General features: G+C 38.7%; 1 protein-coding gene across 8 annotated transcripts in view; it reads right to left on the bottom strand.

The window, feature by feature from the left end:
• The window catches only part of TRPM3 (transient receptor potential cation channel subfamily M member 3), a 440,778-nt gene that overhangs the window by 64,260 nt on the left and 355,977 nt on the right, over positions 1-20,541 (bottom strand). For all 8 annotated transcript variants that reach the window (XR_006163147.1, XM_033084618.2, XM_033084619.2 and 5 more), the window contains exons 9-10: positions 8,356-8,428; positions 1,362-1,462 (exon numbers count right to left, since the gene is read on the bottom strand). Coding sequence is in view for 7 of the 8 variants with exons in the window: in XM_033084618.2 (XP_032940509.1) it covers positions 1,362-1,462; positions 8,356-8,428 (174 nt within the window). In the remaining variant the exon portion in view is untranslated. The remainder of the gene's footprint in view (positions 1-1,361; positions 1,463-8,355; positions 8,429-20,541) is intronic.

The raw sequence follows: 20,541 nt of genomic DNA, 5'->3' as shown, positions 1-20,541 counted from the left end.
AAATAGCTTCATAATTTGCATTTCTTTGAAGGTCCAAATGCAAGAGGTTTTCTTACACAAAACCCCTACTTCTTATCTCTTGTAGGTCAGGCACAGTCAGAAGGATGAGAAATTATCTCATCCTTCCAGCTTTTAGCTTCCAAAATGATTGCAGTTTGCAGAATTTATGCAAATTTTTGCTATGATGTGGTGATGAAGAGATAACAGTGAGGACAGTTCAGTGCCATTAAAATCCCTCCTATGTTTTGACACGTACTTATGTCCAATACCAAAGACAAAATAAATAGTACTGTTCACTCTACGACTGATAAGGCAAGGATTTTTGTACTAGCTTTTAAGGGTAACAAGGTTTAAAGCAAGGATACTTAAACAGAGGCTTTCCCCAATGTTAAAATTTCTCCATAGGGAATTGTAAATGGTTATGTAACAATAGGATGTGAAATTTTAATGACAGAGATGAAACAAGTGTCACACACGAATGGCTGTTGTGGTCCAATTGAGTGAATTCTGAGTGAATAAGTTGGGTTGTAAGAAGACACAGGTAGAGATCAAGACCCTCTGGTTTTTGGCCTTTTTTTCTAGTGTGACTTCTACCCCTGTAAAAGCTGCAGCACAATCTGGGAGTTGATTTCTTCCTCCTCTGCCTGACACAGCATTCAATAACCCCTCTATTTACAGCCCTACCACTCCTGAAGAGAATCCATGCCTCTGGTGCTCCCAGGGAATGGTATTAGCCAGGGAGCAACTGGACCACAGGACGGTGCAGACGTAGAGCAGACAGATCGATGCAGAGCAGCAGTGGGCACAGAATTAACACCCCTGAGGTCTGGAGCCACAGCCCATCCATGGTGACAGTGCTGAGCAGCTCCTTCCTGCAGTCTACCTGACCCCCAACATTTGCATGGCGTATTTTTAATGTCAAATCATCGCCTTTAATTCAGTATTTGCATATAAAAGCATGCTGCTAGAAGAGAAAAAGGAAGTTTTGGCTTTCCTTGAATTTATAGCTCAGCACCAAAACATGGCTGTACACTTGTTTTTCTCAGCTTGCAGAATCCTGCTTGGTAGCATAAATCTAGTACTTCCTGTTTTTCAGAGGTACGGTTTCCTGCTCTTAAGGCATCGCTAGATGTCACCATTTCCTTGGACAACAGAACACATTAACCCCTCTGCAACCGTGCTTGACTTCAGCAGCTGTGACTCGGAACCATGTGTGTGGCAGGACCCATTGCATTTTAAACCATACTAAAAACCACCCCCGCAAACAGAATGGATTTAATACTCTATAGGGTTCAAAGTGTTTCCAGTAGAAGATGCTGTGTATATATACATATATACATGTATATATACATATACTGTACCGGCCACTGTTGCCCATAAATAAAGATCTGGCTGCGGGCGATGTCTACTCTGTTCCAGGCCAGTGCCAGGCTCAGCTGGTCGGGAGCAGATGCGTTAGCTCCTGTGCATACAGACAGGGGTACAGGGACGAGAGAAGGAGAAAAAAAGAAACAAGACATGAGGCTCATTATGCCCTGGTAACTCCTCTTTGTGAAAAGTCTCACAGATGTCCAAGTCATTTCTGCAACTGATCTCATATTTAAACAAAACCAAACCTTCCATTGCACCTGTAAAAAAAAAAAACAAAAAAAAAACAACCAAAAACAAACAACCAACATCCGTTCTCAAATCTGGATTTGTGGTTCTCAGACTGTCTTATAAACACTAATTTTTTCTCATATTCCCCTTCAAAATACAGTAGATGCAGGTGATATCAGAAGAGGAAATCTGTGGAGGACTAAACAGGTTTCCCTCCTATTGGATGGGAAGCAGGAGAACAAGCCAGGATACAGATGGAGTTGCAGGAATACACACACACCCACACATATCACATGAGCACACATACACACACACATGTGCCTCTAGCAATTACAAGTAGATTCAACTCACACAGACACCAGTGATTTCAGTAGTTGTGCATTTTATGGCATCTTATGCATTCCAGCTTGATAAAAAGCATAGGAATTTCTCTCCTATTTGTACTGAGGTGTCTTGGTGGAACAAATTTCCCTTCACATATGAAATACACATGTAAGGATGGATTCTACAAAGCTTGTGTCAAAGTATAAGATATCCAAATTAAATGAGAAACTATGTGAATGATAAGATGGATTTGGAGCTGTTTGGTTTTGGAAGGAAGGGTATGTTTTTCCCTGCAGTTTTAATGGACACTGTGGGACATTCCTGTCCTGCTGTGCTTTTTTAATATCTCACGGTTCTCAGTTGATTTGTAATAATAAAACAGCATTTGTGCTTCAATGTCAAAGGGAGAACTGGCCTGAATGAACTGATCAACCAAATAAATAAAGAGCCCTTTGACTTTTTAACAACATATCTGCTTGTAGTGGTTAGGTGAAAGCTTATTTTTTTAAGACTTCATACCTCTACTGTTATTTTGTCTTTATTAATTCTTATACTGATATCATGGAGTGAGGATAAATAACAGCTTTTCATTATTTTAAAGCATTTCTGTCCCCATTTCAGTACCCTTAAAACATACACACTGTTCTAGTTGAAAATGGACTCTGAAATTGGAGGCAAGAAAAATATGTCTGGTTGCTGAAATTCTCTGTGAAGACCTAAATAAAAACCTTAAATAATAAAGTTTAGCCATTAATAAAAAGCTTAGCCTATAGCTTAATTACATAACTTTCAACTTTGAAGTCAATTTACTGTCAATACCTACAGTAATTGTTTGGGAAATGGTGGATTTGGAAACCACATTCATACAGAAATGAGTTCTGATAAAAAGGTGGACAATGCAGAAACAGAACAAAATTGAAACAAATGAAGAAGAAAAAAAAGAAATGAAAATACTTCTGTGACTTCTGTGGCTAAGAAGTATCAGGAATGTCCTCTTGAATAAGACACAACTTCTCATTGCTATATATTTACACAAAAAATCTCTCACAAGAGACCTCTGGGGGGATGCCAACAACATCTGAAACTTTTGGAGTTTCTTACACAAGTAGCATGCAGCATTCAAGAACAGAAAATATTTACCTTTGGGAAAGGCAAAATTGGCTCTACATTTCAACATCCCAAGATTTATTTACAAAACCAGAAAAAAACCCCTGCAGCGAGTATGATAGTGTAAGTTAAACATAGAGAGCAAACAGTTGTCCCCCCTTCTGAAGCAAACAAGAGATGCCCTATCAGATCTCCTCCTTCCCTATCACATGGCTGTAGGAGAAGTGAGAGCTTTAGTAGGTGCTCGGGCAAGGTTTTTGGTGAGTCATGGAGGAGGCTCAAAGGAGAGCCCTAAATCCTGGGGGACAGTGACTGTGATCCCACAGCCGGACAACATTTCACACCTGCGATGAGGAGCTCCAATTCCTGATTTTCCTACTACATCTTACAGTATGGGTAGCCAGGGGTGCCATCTAGTAAGAAACTATTTTGGATCAAGAGTGGATCAGATGGATATGTGGAGGGAAGTCGGCTATTTGCACTGCCCCACTTCTGTCAAAAGTCAAGCTAATTCACCAAGGCTCCAGGTGAATAATTTCTGAGCCCTAGCAGGGAGTGTTCTCCAGTTTGTGTCAACTGACCCCAGCAGTCTTGGGCCTTTTCATGCTTTACAAAAGCTTCAGCTGGCAGATGAATAGAGGGTCTTCTGGTGCATTTGATCACTGGAAAGAAAAGTGGCACAGGGCATGAGGTGGTGCCTACTCATCCATTCATCTAAATTGTCTCCTTTGAGCATGCTTATTCTCCAAATACTGAGCAGAGGGGAAAGCAAGCCATGGTCCAGCCTGTCTCCTTCCCATCTCCCTTCATTGTGCTTAAGCCTGCCAGCAGGGACCAAGTTTTTCTGTTGGTACATGTGCAGTCCCAGAGCTGATGTTCTCAGTGCTTGTTGCCACAATGTTTGATTTCATTGTCTCACAGAGCACTGCAGGTGTCTGGCAGGCGAAGGAAATGTGTGGTTTCTCAAGGGGATATCGTACTCCAGGTCTGAAGCAGTCTGTCATCTAGGGTGTAGACTGGGCAGTATGGGTGTGCATGCAGGGGCTCTGGTGCACCTCGTTGGATGGGTGCTTCCACAGCACAATTTCTTGCTGGAAAGCCCTTGCTTCCTTCTCTTTGTCATCATCCCTGAGGGGTTTTCAGATGAATGTGGATAACACTGACGTTACTTAAGAGGAGAAGGAAAATCAAAGCTATAAATGTTTGTACAGAGCAGCATATGGACTGTGGATACCTTTTAATTGATTTTATTCTAGGATAGAACTGATGACCTTTGTCTCACATGAAAAAGAAAGTATTCAGGCTCCTTTAGGTGGAATTCTACCCACTATTAAGAAATTCTACCCACTCATATAAGAAAAACTCTCCAGAACAAAGATGAGATGGGCTTCTCAAGGTACTGTCCCCTTTCAATCATTTCCTTGACTGCATTAAGTGCCACAGAACATGGACTTTAGTTGGTAGGAAGAATTCAAAATGTGATCTTTCTGTCACTCATGAGTGTCACTGTAATATGCCCAAATTAAATTCAAAGGATATTTAGGAAATAAATAAGGTGGAGTTAATAACCTATTGCATTGTATCATTTCAATTATCATATAATACTTATTGCATTAAATAATGCTTTAGGTAAATGTGAATAATGTCTCTGTTATATTTAGTCAGTATTCTGATGTCTGGCTGTTTGTAAGATATGTTCCTCAAAAGAACATTCTGTTACTATGGCAGCATCTGCAGTATGACCCTTCCTTTCTGTTCCTGGAAGAAAAGCTGCAGTTGGGATGCAATACATTGTTTTGGCAGTATTTCATCTCGTTATAGATAGCACTGGATATAGACAGACTGCTGGGACAGCTGTTCGTTCCTGCAGATGTTAATTTTATGTTCTTAGGCTGCCATCCAGGAGTGCTTGCATAGACTCTTCTGGTAAAAAGTCCCACTCTCTGCTCAATATTTTGGACCAAAAATGTAATACTCCTTGATGATAAAACCTGGGACTATACACTCAATGCTGTCTCCTAGTTGTGCACTTGGAGGATTACTGAAGAGCTTTTATATACTTAATACTACAGGTTTTTACATACTGGCTAAAGCTTACTGTGACCAATACAAACCCCTAAAGGATCCTCCTGGAATAGTCTATGATCTTGGTGCTCAGGTATCTGGAAAAATGAAATGACATGAAACATCTACCTAGGCAGAAATGGTTGTAGAATACCCATCTCCACAGTGCACCTAAGCATGTTAGTATCCTCTTTGAATCAACATATAAAGAAAATAACTAGATTAGGGAAAATAGCATACCAAATTAACTTTTTGCTCTGTGTCTGTAAGTCTGATGCTGGCTCCTGTTTCAACAGCTCTTTGTTGCAAAGGCTGTGTTACCACAGCATTTGCTTCAGAATTATCCTGGCAATTAGGAAACCAATTGACAATATAAAAGCAGATAGCAAAACCAGCTACAAGTGCAGTAACCAGATAGGTGACCTAACTCTGAAACCTTTTTGTGTCTGTGATTTCATGGTAGGTAGACTATCCTTGACCATCTGATATCACATGATGGTAATATCACTGCCATGTAACATCACACACCACATAGCACCTCTTTCCCAGTGCTGACAATTGCACTGGGGAGGCTTCTGGAGCACCATCTGAAACATGGCTGGTGCTAGTCTGCTCCAGACATTGCAACAGCTTTGTGAACCAGGATCTTTGAAGCCACTTCAAAACAAGAATTTTTTTAGAACATCTCCATATGTTGTCTTTAACTTCCCTGGCATATGCCTTCTGCTTCACTAGCAGCTGCAAAAGGACAAATTCCATTATGGTGTGGGTTCCAACTGTTCAAGTTAAGAGAGCAGAAACAGTTAAACTGTATTGATAAATTTGCCTGCTAAAAACTCAAGCCTTTGGAAACTTACTTCCCACATTTGTGTCTCTCAAGATTAAAAAGGAAAAAAAAAAGAATTTGCAAACCATATGCTGTTGTGATATCCATGCAATATAAATTGATAACCAGTTTGGATACCATTCTGTAGTTTATTGAAGATCACTTCCAAGAAAGATAGATCTTGCTGACAAGATTAAACAAGTGTCTTGTGAAAACAAACAAAGAAATAATATGTGATGCTGGGTTTGGGGCTTGTGAAATATGCTGTCCAGGAGAGCTCCTGAATTGGCAGTGTGTCTGGTGTGGGTTTAAAAAGAGGTGAGTTCATCACAAATTTTGCACAGCAAATAGGAGGAGATACTTTGTGTTTCCAAACCCTTGTCCCCCTCCTTCCTGATCAAATCACTCACACTAGGGTGGGATGGGTCATTAGCTGATATGCTCTTCTTGCACTATCAAAAACTGAAAATTTCTTATCAGGAAGATTAAGAAAAAATTCCTGGTAATTACTCACCAGTTTCATACATTGCTCTTGTCCCTTTTTTCACACAGTACTGGAGAGTAGGAAGAGATTAATTCTTACATTTAAATTTATGAATTTCAAGATAACTCAGACCTACTCTTCAAATCTCCTTCCTTATTTCATTTATTATAATAATTATTTTTATTTAATTTTAGACACAAGCAACTGTGGGGACAAGTTTCCAACACTATGAAAACTCCAATGCCTTGAAAATTCCAAAGCATGAAAATTCCTACAGCATGAAAAAATATTTTTGATTTATTTTACCTATTACAAATAAATTATTAAAAATCAGTAGACAAGTGGTTCAGCATTGCTGCCTTAGACGTTGATGAAAAACCCAAGTATTCATCAGGGTAGTGAGGTATATTTACAGAAAGTCAGTATTTCTGGGCCAGAACACTTGTACAAAGACATGGTGTATATAAGGACAACTGACTTGGCTGAGACAACAGATCTCATCTTTGCACATATTGATTAAACACCTTGTGATCAGGAGGCTTATATGAATGAGAGCTGCCTGATGGACCTGATCTTCATTGAATACCTCCATAATCAGAAAGTTCTGAGGAGCAGGGAAGATTAGGTGTAAGTCTTAGTTGTTTTGGCTCTTTCTTGAGCAAAAAACAAGCATTACTGCCATCAGTAGATTTTCAAATCAAAATTCTCAGACAAGCATGAAAGCAGATGTCAAAAGTACTTACACAGATCCAGGTACCTCCTATGCTAACAAAAATTTCTTATGATGGCTTGCACCCTTAACACCAAGAGGACAGGAAATGTTATTTCACTGAGGGGCAACAGCACCAATTAGATACTTGCAAAATGGATATTCCAGATCAGGAAGGACTGCTTATATCTGAGACTGCAACCACTAAAACAGTTACTCATGTAAATAATGCAAAAAAACATTTCAAATAGAAAACAATCCCTCACAGGCCTGTGATTTATTTTCTTCAGCTTGCAAGAGTCAGTTTCCAGAAGACTACAGTGATCTGTGTTGGGATACACACCTTGAAAAGATATTATTTGCCTCATTAACAGAAAACAAGAGCAGTATTTTCAGGGATTGTTTTATAAGATATTATAAGATATTATTTGCTCTATGATATTATTTGCCTCATTAACAGAAAACAGGAGCAGTATTTTCAGGGATTGTTTTATGAACAAATGTGAAGAGAATCCCTTCACACTGAGGATAATGACAGATTCAGTTACATTTAGATAAAAATGAAACCTGCAGTTATATTATTTCCAAGGGAGAAAATGGAGAAATTTGGTGATGGATGAAATTCTTGATCCTTGTTTTGAACTATTGTAATAATTTATATAGACCAGGGTTTATCATGGACTGTGGCAACAGCAAGTTTATTTCAAGACAACCTTTTAAGAGCAGAAGTGTAACATGTAATGTCTTAGAAAGATGTAACAACCAGCCAAGTTTAAGATTAAAATCCCAACCATCCCAATAGCCTCCATTCTACAAGTGGAGGCTGAAAGGAACCTCACACTACTTCGAGAATTTCCTAGGAATGACTGCATATAGCATCTTACTTTGACAATAAAGCTTTATCTAAATGGATATTTTAACTATCAAGGTCATCTAAGTCTGAGGAGTTCTTTGGTTGTCTTCTCGTGAATACAAAACTTCTCAAGTAACTGATGTGGGGGTCACCACTGATATTTCTTGGGACACATCAGTGACTGTGGAGAACAAAAATACAGAAAGGAAAAACAGTTGCTATTTAAAGAAAGAGCTGGATTTGTATAAAGCAGTTAGAGTATGAAGCATACTTCTATTCCACAGTACAGATTTATCATCTTGATAGATATCCCAACAAAAGCAGGTTTCAGCACATCAAAGACACAAACTGGATTGATACAGACTCACTGTGAAGTTTAACTCTGTTACCTTTCAGTAGTGCTGTCAGGATAGCTAAATCAATATCCTGGTGTCCTTCCGAGCCCATTCGAAAAACTGTGATCTGCAATGTTAATAGACAATATAATTATTGAAACCAGAGTAATTAAAAAAAAACACAAATCAGGGCAGGATGACTCAAATCTTAAAATGCCGTGACGTCTATGAGATAATCTTACTTTATTTGCTTTTATGCAAAGCTTATTAAATAGGATTAATATACAATACATTTTGTGATATAAAATTTGGTAAGATAGAATTCTTTTTAATTTTCATATGGAAAAAAGGTGTTCAGTGACACTTTCAGGGTGAAATTAGAGATGAAGAAATGTTCCTGTATTAGAGTAACATTAGACTTAGTGCTCCTAAGAGATTATGAGGAAGATTTAGGTGTATTATGAGTGTGGACCTAACTGATGGCGTATGGCATAGAATAAATATTTTCAAATGGTATTAGAAACATATTCAACCTTGTGATTCTGTGTAGGAGAGAGTTTGATAAATAATCTAAGAATTATGCTTCTAACAGGTCCTGAAACATCTTCAACCACGTATGGTGAATGACCTATCACTCTAAGTTACTGGCTGTGAGGCAGGGCAGTGAGATACACAATTCATAAATAATAAGAATGAATATATGTGCAGCTGTTCTTTCTAGCCAGATTCACTCTTGGTCTCTTGGTTAGGACTGCACTGAAACATACAGAAGTGTAAATCCCCTTGCTCCTTTTGTTGCCATAGCAATAGTTTTTTTTAAACCTCTGCTTCTTCAGAAGCGACAGATATTCCATCTTTTTACTTGTGCCTTTCCTTTACTCATGAAAACTATGTCATCATTGTGATCTGAACACTTGTTACCTGTTTTTTATTTTGTCAGTATGGACTGCCGCAATTCCTTTTTTTTTTTTTTTTTTTTTTTAGAATAAGTGACCCCTTTAATTAGGCATTACATAAGCATTTTTACATTCATATTGAACAACATCTGCTGTTTCCATGTTCATAGACTTCTACTCATACAGCACTGAACTGCAGCAGCATCTGATATAGACCAAACATCAGGGCACCAAGAGCTGTCCACCATCACAGAAGAAGACATACAGGATCTGAAGGACAAGGCAGAACTTCAGTGATAAGTTTCAGCCTGACAGCTGAAAACTGTTGCAGAATGTACCCCAGAAAATCCAGTGCAGCCTTCCTTTAGCACTTATTCTACCTTCATTTGATGCTAGAGCTACAAGAGTTTCAGAGGCTTTGGCATCAGTGACAGTAGTACAGCATCTTAGAGGCTAAAAAGCAAACTGGATAAAGTAATAGGAAACTGGCTTAGCTCAATAAGTCAATTGATTTACGTGGTGTCTAAAACAACTGATATAAGACATTACTTATGTTAGGCAACCTTCCCAGCAAAAGCACACTACTTCCAAGTTAGACTTATTTTGATCCTCCAAAGTGTTCTTGATACAAGGCATAAATGATACTTTAATGAAGTATTTTCTCTCTCTTTCTAGAATATACAGATGTTTCTGGCAAACTACTTGATGTCTATCTCCACACCATACTTTGGAGTGGAATAGAATAGGATAAAATTAGAGAAGGAATAGAATAGTAACAGAATAGAATATTTTGGTTGGAGGAGACCCTCAAGAATCATCTAGTCCAACTGCCTAACCAGGGCTGGCCAAAAGTTAAAGTACAGTATTAAGGGCATTGTCCAAATGCCTCTTTAACACTGACAAGCATGGAGCATCAACCACCTCTTTATGAGCCTGTTCCAGACTTCGATCACTTTCTTGTAAAGAAATGTTTCATGATAATTTTTTTTTTCTATTTCCTTGATGACTTGCAATGAAGCTTTCCCTGTAATGCAGGCAGTCTGTACACAGGTAATGTGAATAGAAACACGTATTTCTATATATGTCTCAACTCAAAACACAATCAGTAGGTGAGCTGATGAGATCAGACCCTCTGCTGTACACAGTCATGATGTGCTTCCCGTGCCACAGATGATAAACTTGAAGGTAGCACGAAATGGCAAAATGTCCCTCTCTGTCTTTAAAGCCTCAGGAGAGGCTGTCTGACATTGGGGACTGAATATCCTGGAGAACAGAGTTCGGAGGAGGAACAAGCAACATCTCAAACTAAACAAAATCTCAGTGAACTCCCAGCTTAATAAAAAGTAATCATACAAGTTGCAAGCACTGAATAGCTCGCAGGAAAATTAAAGAAAGTACTTTCCAGACACTGGACCACATATAGCCTTAAACTTCCAATTTTTTTTCAACTTTCTTCTCTGTATGCATCAGAAAAATAAACCCATCAGATGAATGAAGTGTTGTTGTATTAAAAATAAAATGGAACTATGTAAATTAGTTACATTAGAATAAAAAGGCTGTCCTTCCACAACAACATTGCTTTATTATTATTTTAAAGAGGCTGAGCATAATTGAAGTAGCAAAATAAAGAAGACAAACAATTGGGGAAAAAAGATGGAAATTGAAAGATTGCTCAGACTCACACTAGAATTATAACTGTGGGGTCATGTCTGAGGTTGAACTAGAATTTCAGACAGAAACACGGAAAAATATGATACTTCATACAATCACACAATTATAGCATATTTTAGTTTGGAAGACCTCCAAGATCATCCAGTTCAACTATTAACACTGCACTGCCAAGTCCACCACTAAACCATGTGCCACATCAAGTCAACTTTCAAACACCTCCAGTTATGGTGACTCCACCACTTCCCTGGAGAGTATTTGATAATTAAGATTTGTTTCCTAACATCCAATCCAACCCTGCATCTGGCACAACCTCAGGCTGTTTCCTCCTGTGCTGTCACTCTTACCTGGGAGAAGAAACCCATCCCTGCTTCACCACAACCTGCTTTCTGGCATTTCCAGAGAGTCATAAGGTCTCCCCTGTGGCTCCTTTGCTCCAGGCTAAACACCTTCAGCTCCCCCAGCTGATCCTCATCAGATTTGTGCTCCAGACCTTCCCCAGCTCTGCTGCCCTTGTCTGGACACACCTCAGCACCTCACATTATCACAGAATCACAGAATATCCATCCTGAGCTGGAAGGGACCCAGAAGGATCATTGAGTCCAGCTCCTGGCCCTGCACAGGACATCCCAGGAGTCACACCATGTGCCCGAGAGTTTTGTCCAAATGCTCACTGAGCTCTGTGAGGCTGGTGCTGTGATCACTTCCCTGGGGATCCTGTTCCTGTGCCCAAACACCCTCTCAGTGAAGAACCTTCTTCTGAACCAACCTGAACCTCCCCTGACCCAGGTTCTGGCCCAAAATTGAGCACAGGACTCAAGGTGAGGCCTCAGGGAGTGACCCTCACCTCAGGCTGAGCACAGGGGACAGTCACTACCCTGGTCCTGCTGGCTTCATTCTTGCTGATGTAAGCCAGGATGCCATTGGCCATATTGGCCACCTGAACAAACTGCTTGATCATGTTCAGCTGACTCTCAACCAAATGCTATCTCAGTTTCAAAATGCTCTGTATTTAGGACCTCAAAGACTCAGCTGACACTGTGGACTTCTATCTTCTGAATGCACAGAGGCAGTAAACAAATATGTCCAGCCCCTTCTTGTGGCTCAGATTTACTGTCACTGTCCATGGCTGCTTGCTCTCTGTGGCAGAGGCACTCCAATTTGAGGTAACGGAACTTTTGTCCAGGCATATACTCAGCAAGCAGTAGTAACAGAAGTTAATCCTATCACTTGAGGGTATCAGTGAGAACACAGAACCAACCCCAAATAAAGATTCTGGCTGGAGCCTCAGCTGAAAAGCAGAACACAGCAGAAAATCTGAGTATGTATCAACCACTTTACATGGCAGATATCTGCAAACACAGGGTCATTAGAGCTGTCCATCCTTAGCAGCTGGCTGGGGGGCATCCACCTCGCCTCCAGCATAGATGTCTCTCACTGCTATTCCTTGACATGGAGAGATTTTTTTACCTGGCACCAGATAATGATGGATTGATAAAAGACATTTTTCTGCAAGCATACAAGGTTTCAAATACCTATAGCAACATTTAATTTCTGTAGTCAGAGGTAAGAGAAAGTGCAGACACAACCTAAAGTATTTATGCAGAATTTATACTTAGAAATGTCCAATATTTTTTGGTCTTAAAAACCCTGTCACTTTTGCTAGAGACCTCTTGATATGGTGTTTTCTTTTTCCCGAGTTGTCAGGTAAGAATTTTATGTCTGCAATGTGGTCACCTAACTCCAAGAGCCATTAATGCATCTCACAACCTGCCAGTGCTACTTATAATACATTGGTGGGTGAATCTCTGCAGAGAATTGATAAGCAATACTGGTGCTGTTATAAGAGGCCATTGGCTGGGGCCCTGTTGGAATGGGATACAGATGCTACTGCACTAAATAACATGCTGAGTTTAAGGAAAATAGCTGGGTCAGTAAGCTCTATTCCCAGATACCTCTTTCTGGATGAGTGTCTTCCATCTTGGTAGATGCAAACAACAGAGAATTAAAGACTTAGAAACTCATTTGATGACCCATTGCTAAGAAAAAGAAAAAGGCTTTCCTCTTTCAGTGAAAAGAGCGTGCCTAAGAAATTTTCACATACGTACTGTAGACCCTTGAAGCCTGTTGTTGAGGGTGATACCTTTCGAAGAAAAAAAGTACAGAAGGAAGAATAACCTAGTAAGGTCTGCATATGGAATCCAGGACATTTCATTAGAAAGAAATATATCCCAAGAAGCCTGTATTAAAAAGTAATATATGCCAAGGACTTGCTTACATACCAAAAGGAAATAAAGGGGTAAGAGTTACAATTTTAGTCAAACTACCACTAGACATTGTTTTATATTGCTGTGGAAAAGGGAAGATTACTTAAAAAAAAAAATTCTCTGTGCGGTTCTGTTTCACATTGTAGCTATGAAAATATTTCCTACTTTTCATAGGAGCATAATGAAATAGTGTTAGAGAGTAAAACTACCATTTACATTATTCAGCTATTTCTTTTGAACCAAAACCCAATTTACATCGGAAGAAGAAAAGAAACTCCAAAATCAAGTACTCTTCTTTTTCTGTAGGGATTTGGGTCCACATCATAACTTCTGTGTAGATGGTATTTTCAATTGTTGGTATAAACTCACTTATTTTAAAATAACATTTTTTTTCACTTCCTCTACCACCCCATTGAGTATTTTGGGGACAGTCTTTTTCCAGTTTACTCCTTTCTTTCCTCAATGTTCACATTATTTATAGGCTTGAAACAACTTTTTCAGGTAATTTTCTGAGTCATCTCAGTGAGCAACTGTGATTTCCAACAGAAAGCATTTTTTAAAGAAGCATGTTTCTTTTCTTCTTTTCAAATATAATAGAAGCTGGGGTTACCATTCCTTACAAACACAAAATTTTATTGCACTGCACTGAAGAGATAGATCTTGGAACCTGACAGACAAATTTTTGCTATACCAAACTACCCCTCATTTCCCTCCGCAAAACCTGCCTGAGTAAAATGCATTAGATTTGCCCTTAAAGGAAGGGACACGTGCTCCCCTGCCCCCACTAAGCTTTCCCCAACAAAACAACAAACCAACAAATCACAAACCAGCAAACCACAAACAAACAAACCCAGCAACAAAAAGCTGAGAAGGTCTGCCCTCCACTTCATTGCAGATTTTACTGAAGTATCTTAATGTGAACAGGATTAACTTCCAGGAAAATTATCTAGCTGCATCCTCATTTTGCCTAGGAAAACGTGGTAGGAAATCACTGAGCCAAAACGAAACCTTCTTTGCAAGCAGGATTACAGTACACTGTGACAGTTGCCAGCAATAATTACAGTCCAGCAGGGCTGAAACCTAATTTTCAGGCAGGGCAGGTACAAAGCAAATAAAAACCGAGAAGATGGAGTGAAGAAGAGCAGCAGGACAGAAAGCAAGGTGGGAAGAGCCTGGAGAGGTGCTGGGGGGGAAACAGAAGGAAAATATTGTCTGACCTTGGATGCTACCAAAAACACCTATTTTAAAACTGCTTTGCTCTCTGTTTATAATCTATCTGTTCCATCCTTGTTTGACAGATTACTTTTTCTTTCCTTTTCTTGTGTATAGTTTCTGGCTCAACAGGGTCAGTTATGTTTTTTATTCATTTTTTTATTTTAATACCTTCATGCTGATATTGCACTGAGCTCCTAAAGACAAAGTCAGGTAACAGTATTTTACCTGAGAGCACTGAATACCAAACAGACTTTCAGAAATTATTCACACACTGAATGGAGAGGAGAGACAGAGATAGCACACTGCCGTGTGAGATTTCCCAAGTTACCAAGGTCATAATACAGATATTAATATACATGCAGGGTTACCTGAGACATAAAAGTTATAGCTGTCTGTATGTAGTCCATAGTGGCACCTACCAATCACAGAACCAGCTAAGACAGGGATGTCTCAAAAATATGCTGAGGAGGGAAGATGTTGGGAAACAGGAGGAAAATGTGGTCGTAGGTGAGACAATCCCTGAAATGGCAGGAGCACTGAGACATTTTAGAGGACAAGGAACTGGCTGTAGTAGGTTGTAATGGGTCTTAAAATTCCTGAATTCTTCAAACTTGTTTCAATAAATGTTCACACTTCTGTCCCTTACTCATCTGGGTGAAGTAGACCTCTAATGTCTGAAGAGGACAGGACTTGTGCAGAAGACACACAGAAGTAGTGCTAGTGCCCAGATGAGCAAGTCATAAGACACAAAAGTTTGGTTTTTTTGTTACAGAATGCTTTCCAAGCCATCATAACTGTGTCACAGTGTGCGATATTCAGGCCTAGCTGGATATATAAATTATTAGCTTTCATCAACAGGAGCTTTTGTGCATTGGACAGTATGTAAAAGTTTGTTTGCCAACACGGGCAAAGTTGATTTTTACCCCTAGAATGAGAAGTAAGAGCAACAGATAATAGTGATAGGATAATAACAAACAATTGGATGGTAATGAATCAAAAACTGTTCTGAAATAATCTAAATCCGTGTTTGCTAAAATAAATGACAGATCATAAATAATCTCACCAGCTACCAGCATATTCAGTTCCTCTTTTCATGCCTTTATTAGCCAAAAAGTGAGTCTTTTCCTCCGAACACCGCACTTTTCCCCACCTAGGATTTATTCTGAAACTCCACACAGATGGAAAATCTTATTCTGTTTGAAGTAATTGTAAACTGCCAGGATTAAATTTGAATAGCTAGGCAGCACAAGGCTGTACTTGGTATTTATTCTATAACATGTGAATATTTTTTTGACAGTATAGTTAACCTCAACCACTTTGGAGTATGAAGAGATAGCTGAAATATGTTCAGATTTTTAGTGTGTATTTGTTTGGAGAGGGAAAGGCCACCAAAACCAGAGGCAGACTGATGTGCACAACTGCACTGAAAGATGTTTTACCCTATGTCATGAAAGAGACAAGAGATTAAGGAGAAAAATAATTCTTTAAACCTCAAATTGACAGTACCTGATGACTAAACAATGGATAGCTGAAGATGAAGGGAAAAAAGCAGTGATGAGAGCAAAGAAAGCACCAACTGTGCTTGCTTTACAAACTTAGCATTATAAAAATGCTGAAAATTATTCATACTTCTAGAGATGTAATTGTTTCTCATCACTATTTCACTACGACATCAGGAGAAACTATATGGTGATTTAAAATATATTTGAAGTGATTTTTTTTTAGCTATCTCCAGAAAATCTTTTAGTGTCTTTAAATTTCACCTCTGAAATATAAATTTCAACTCTGACATATAAACTTTTCTTATGCATCTCAGTTACATAAGAATAAAAACTCTCCCTTTTCTAAAAAAAAGAGCAGATGCAATTGTGAGTGCAAGCTAAAAGTCTCCTGTGTTAGAACACAATTTGTTTCAGAAAATAGGCAATTGTTTCCAAAGTACATGTTGACATCTATAATTTAGCTACACTTACTTAAATACTTCAGAGGAAAATTATCCCGAAAATAAAAATGAGAGTTTGATAAAACAAAACATCAAAGGAGGTCAGTTATGCAAAATGTCAAAATAAATCAGACAAGAGGGGAAAGCATTTCCCTTTTTCTTGGAAGGAATAATACTGTTTAATAAAGTGGAAAACTGTTTGAAATAGAGGCATAAGAAACATCAAAGTGAGCAGGTGAATCAGTGTGTTGTACTGTAGAAGAAGAGGGATAGCCAAGTATGAGGAAATTCAGGAACAGAAAAATTAGAAATTTATGGAAAAATTAGAAATTTTAAAAAAAGACAGAAATTTATGGAAAACCTAAATTAAGTAGTTTGCTATTTTGAGGAGCACAGAAGAGAATTCCAAATGAGGAAATATTAGGGTGCGGATAAGAGAGGAGAAGTTTGAATGTTGGTTGCAAAATCACAAAAATTTTACAGCCTCTTCTTCATTGTGCCAGCACTGCAACACTCCACTGCAGTTTTACTTTGGTTTTTCATAAACTCAGTGTCTAGTAAAAAGCAGAGAACAAGCAAAACAATCACTGCTTATAAGAAAGGCAGCAGTTCTGCAACTGAGCCATCAATTGATGTAAGCTACTGTAAATGGCTTTCCTTGTTCTTGGTACCTTTTTTTCTAAACTGGACATCTGAGACAGCCTTAGTGACTTAATGTTAAAGAACAGGTTATGGAAATCTCACAGCTTTGTCCCATTTTTAAAAAAAAGTATTTTATGATGTGCACATACAGTATAAGTCTTACAGTACTACCAAGATTTTAGAATAGAATATGCATATTTTTCAGTGGAATAAATGACCAAAACATTCTGGTAGTAAACCCATTTGCGTTCCCCTACACAACAGGTTTCATACTGGTACATTAAGACATTTCACTGCCTGAATTAATAGTCCCAGTGATTAAATTTGTAGATATAAAATCATAGGTCACAAACTATATAAGCAGGTTAACACAAGTCAGACACTGTCCTTTAAAACTCTGGGCTGTGCACATCATGGACTTTGAAGCAGAGATGTGATTTCATGTAGACTTAGCAGAAACTTGTTAAGATCAGCCAAAAAAAAGTAATGGTTTTAACTATGGAGATACTAATTTCCGTTCACGCATTGGTATAATCCAAGGTCTTCCATCACCCTGATTCAGACAAGAAATGTGGAGGAAGCGTAATGTAATCCACTTCCTGTAGCTCTTCTACTATAGAGAGAGTTCTTGGAGATATTGGCAAGGCACTGACATAATAGATATTCTTCTGAAACATTAAAGTCACAAATTATGGAGAAAGTTCATCACTGAGATGGATATTATGTTAATCTAAAGAAAAGAAGAATTCAGTTGGTCATTCCCATTGCTGAATATTCTGAAAAATTGTGTCATACAAGTCATAGCCCTAAAAAAATATTGTCTGCAAGACTTACATGCACATATAAGTCTTCTAATCTGAACTGAAAATGCTGACCTTAGACGGAAGTATTGTGAGTTGATTGGGTGGCAACAGTATTGATGCTGGGGACTGTTACTCCATGTTCAACTTCAGTTTCTAGTCTTCCTTTGCAATAGTTTTCAAATATTCTAATGGGACACGGATGCCCAGATTGCTTGCTATAGATGATGGAGATTTATGGCTATTCTGTATTGAGGTTGGCAGTGTCATGACAACATGCAGAGACCAAGCGACAAAAATAGCCACAAAGACTACTTTCTTAGCTGGTTTGCTGGTGAGACTAAATAGGCAACACTTGGAAAAGGCAGTTCTCTTAATATGAGATATTCCTGTAAATTTGCAGTTCCTGCTTTATCCACAGAAACTCTGCATCTCATACAGTGAACTTCTCATCTCTGACTGAGAAATTGCAGCAGTAATGAATGGGTCTCTGCGCCCCATGTGAAGCCACAGAGAGGATAATTTTATTTTCTAAGAAAGAGAAGAGAAATGATGACTTCTGAGACACAACAGAACCCGGCAGTAAGAAAGATTTCTAACATTATCATGGAGTATATAAACTGCATTGAACCCTTCCAATTCCCTAATTGCAAAAATTGGTTTTTATTGTCTAGTGTGGAATTTTGCTGTGACACTAAGTACTGCTTTTCCTTCAATTTCCTTATCCAAAAAATTTACAGCGCTATATTACAATTCAGTATGCATTCCCTGTATTACTGTTAATAGTGGAAATGGGGTAATGAATATTTTCACATGCTTATATTTTTAGAGGGAAAAGAAACATCCTAAATTTTATTTCTGCAGCTGCAATTTTAACCACAAAATATGTAGGAAGACAGGAAGTGAAAAGATTGATAGTGAGTTGCATTAGTATCTATCAGATGGCTATACGATATCCACCAAATAAAACAAAAAGTATTTGCAAACAAAAACCAAAAAGAATATCGGCCTTTGCAGACATGTTCCAGATGTGAAGATGGCACAGCAGAAATTCAGGATGGACCCCATACCTAAATTTAACACTTCTGCTCCTGTGGTAGGTCTGACATTTTTGTAGTTTTTATTAGCAGATGCCCTACCTTGTCTGACAGTAGCTGAAAAGCAGATGGTATGATCAAAAGCTTTTCCAGGGTTTGGTGTAATACAACAGCTGTCTTAGGATTTTTGGTTTGGGGTGGTTTTTTGTTGTTGGATGCTTTGTTTTGGTTTTTTTTTAAAATATAGCTTTTTCTTGTGAAAGCTGTTTTCTGAATTACTGAAATGAAAAAACTACTCCTAAGATTTGATTTTTGTTCTCTGTGGAGTCAATGACTAACTTCAGCTAACTTCATCTGGCTTCTTGGCAGCTGAAAACACAAAATATGGTCTTAGTTCTTTACCAAAAAATAAATCAGTTGGGGTTTGCAGAATTAAAAACCACTGCTCATTGTCTTAACACTTACAGAGGTAGAACCTAAGTACTAGATTAATCCTATTGATTTGTATGGACTGGATAGGAGGTTTAAGCTTCTCCAAAATTGCTAGTTTCACAGTCAATGCTGAAGTGCATTGGCATATCAGTTTGGACACAGAGGACAAATTGTCTTCCACTTTACACTGGAAATCTCACAGAGTGTTTCCATGGGAAAAACAAGAGCTGTTTTAGCAACCAGCAGACCAGCAGTCACATAATGCTTTCCTGCTCCATATTCCTACTCCCAAATTATAAGCTGCTGACAGCAACTATGCTGCAAAAACTACAGTTGACTTTTACTCTTCGAGAAGACACCAAGCCCTCTTCAGCTTCCTCTCTAAGAGAAAAAAGGACAACAGCATTAAAAAATATTAACTGAAATGATTTTATTGTTTTTGAAGAAAAATTTCTTGAACAAAACAGACCTAAATGAACTTCCAACTGGGAAGGGCCAAAGAAACCAAATGACAACATACTAGTAAATCCTTAAAAGTACATCTGATTTAGCTAATACTTAATTCAAAGTGTATGCTAATAAACAGTTGCAGCCAGTATTTAATTAGCACAAGAATTCACTGAGTTTGCACGTCCACCTGAAAAGCACAAAGATTTTTGCAGCTAGTATATGATCAAGTCAAATTCTTCCCTGTATGAACTCTGCCAGAACCATGGATGGGTTTGCTAGAGTAACCTTTTCAGTCACCCAGGTGTGAAGCCATCAAAGAACAAAAAGCCTTATTTATGTTCCATACAGAAAAGACCTGCTAAATCACCATGGGACAGCAGAATGGTGGTGACTCAAACAGTCGAGCAAAAACAAAAAGCAAACGCTGCTGATGCTCCAAGGAATGGGTAGGCTCACCTCTGGGCACTAGGCTGGGTGGTGAACACGACAAGGGAAGAGTCTGGAAGCAGGCAAATCCTGCCAGGTGGGATAATCCTTTTTGTCATGCCAATATCCTTACACAAGTGGCTCAGCTTCCCTCGTAGCCTGAAGGTACTCATCCTTTCTGAGAACTGACTCAGCTACACTGAATTAAGAGGCAGCTGTAACACCATGTACCATCACCCACAGTATTACACATCTGTGTAAAACTCCCCCCTCCAGGGGAGGTACCTGAGCATTCCTGATGAGCCGAGTGTGCTATTAACCCACTGGACTTCGCATTTCACTGGCTTCCCCGGCCCCAGCAGATCAAGACTGTGATCATGGCTTCGACCAGCAGATACAGAAATTGCAACAATCAAATCTCGTCACTGGATCCACAGGTGATGATCCACCTTTCTAATATTTTTT

Source organism: Catharus ustulatus, chromosome Z (genome assembly GCF_009819885.2).
Source record: "Catharus ustulatus isolate bCatUst1 chromosome Z, bCatUst1.pri.v2, whole genome shotgun sequence".
NCBI lineage: Eukaryota > Metazoa > Chordata > Aves > Passeriformes > Turdidae > Catharus > Catharus ustulatus.
Note: the sequence above shows the minus strand (reverse complement) of the source record. Positions and strands in the feature narration are given on the sequence as shown.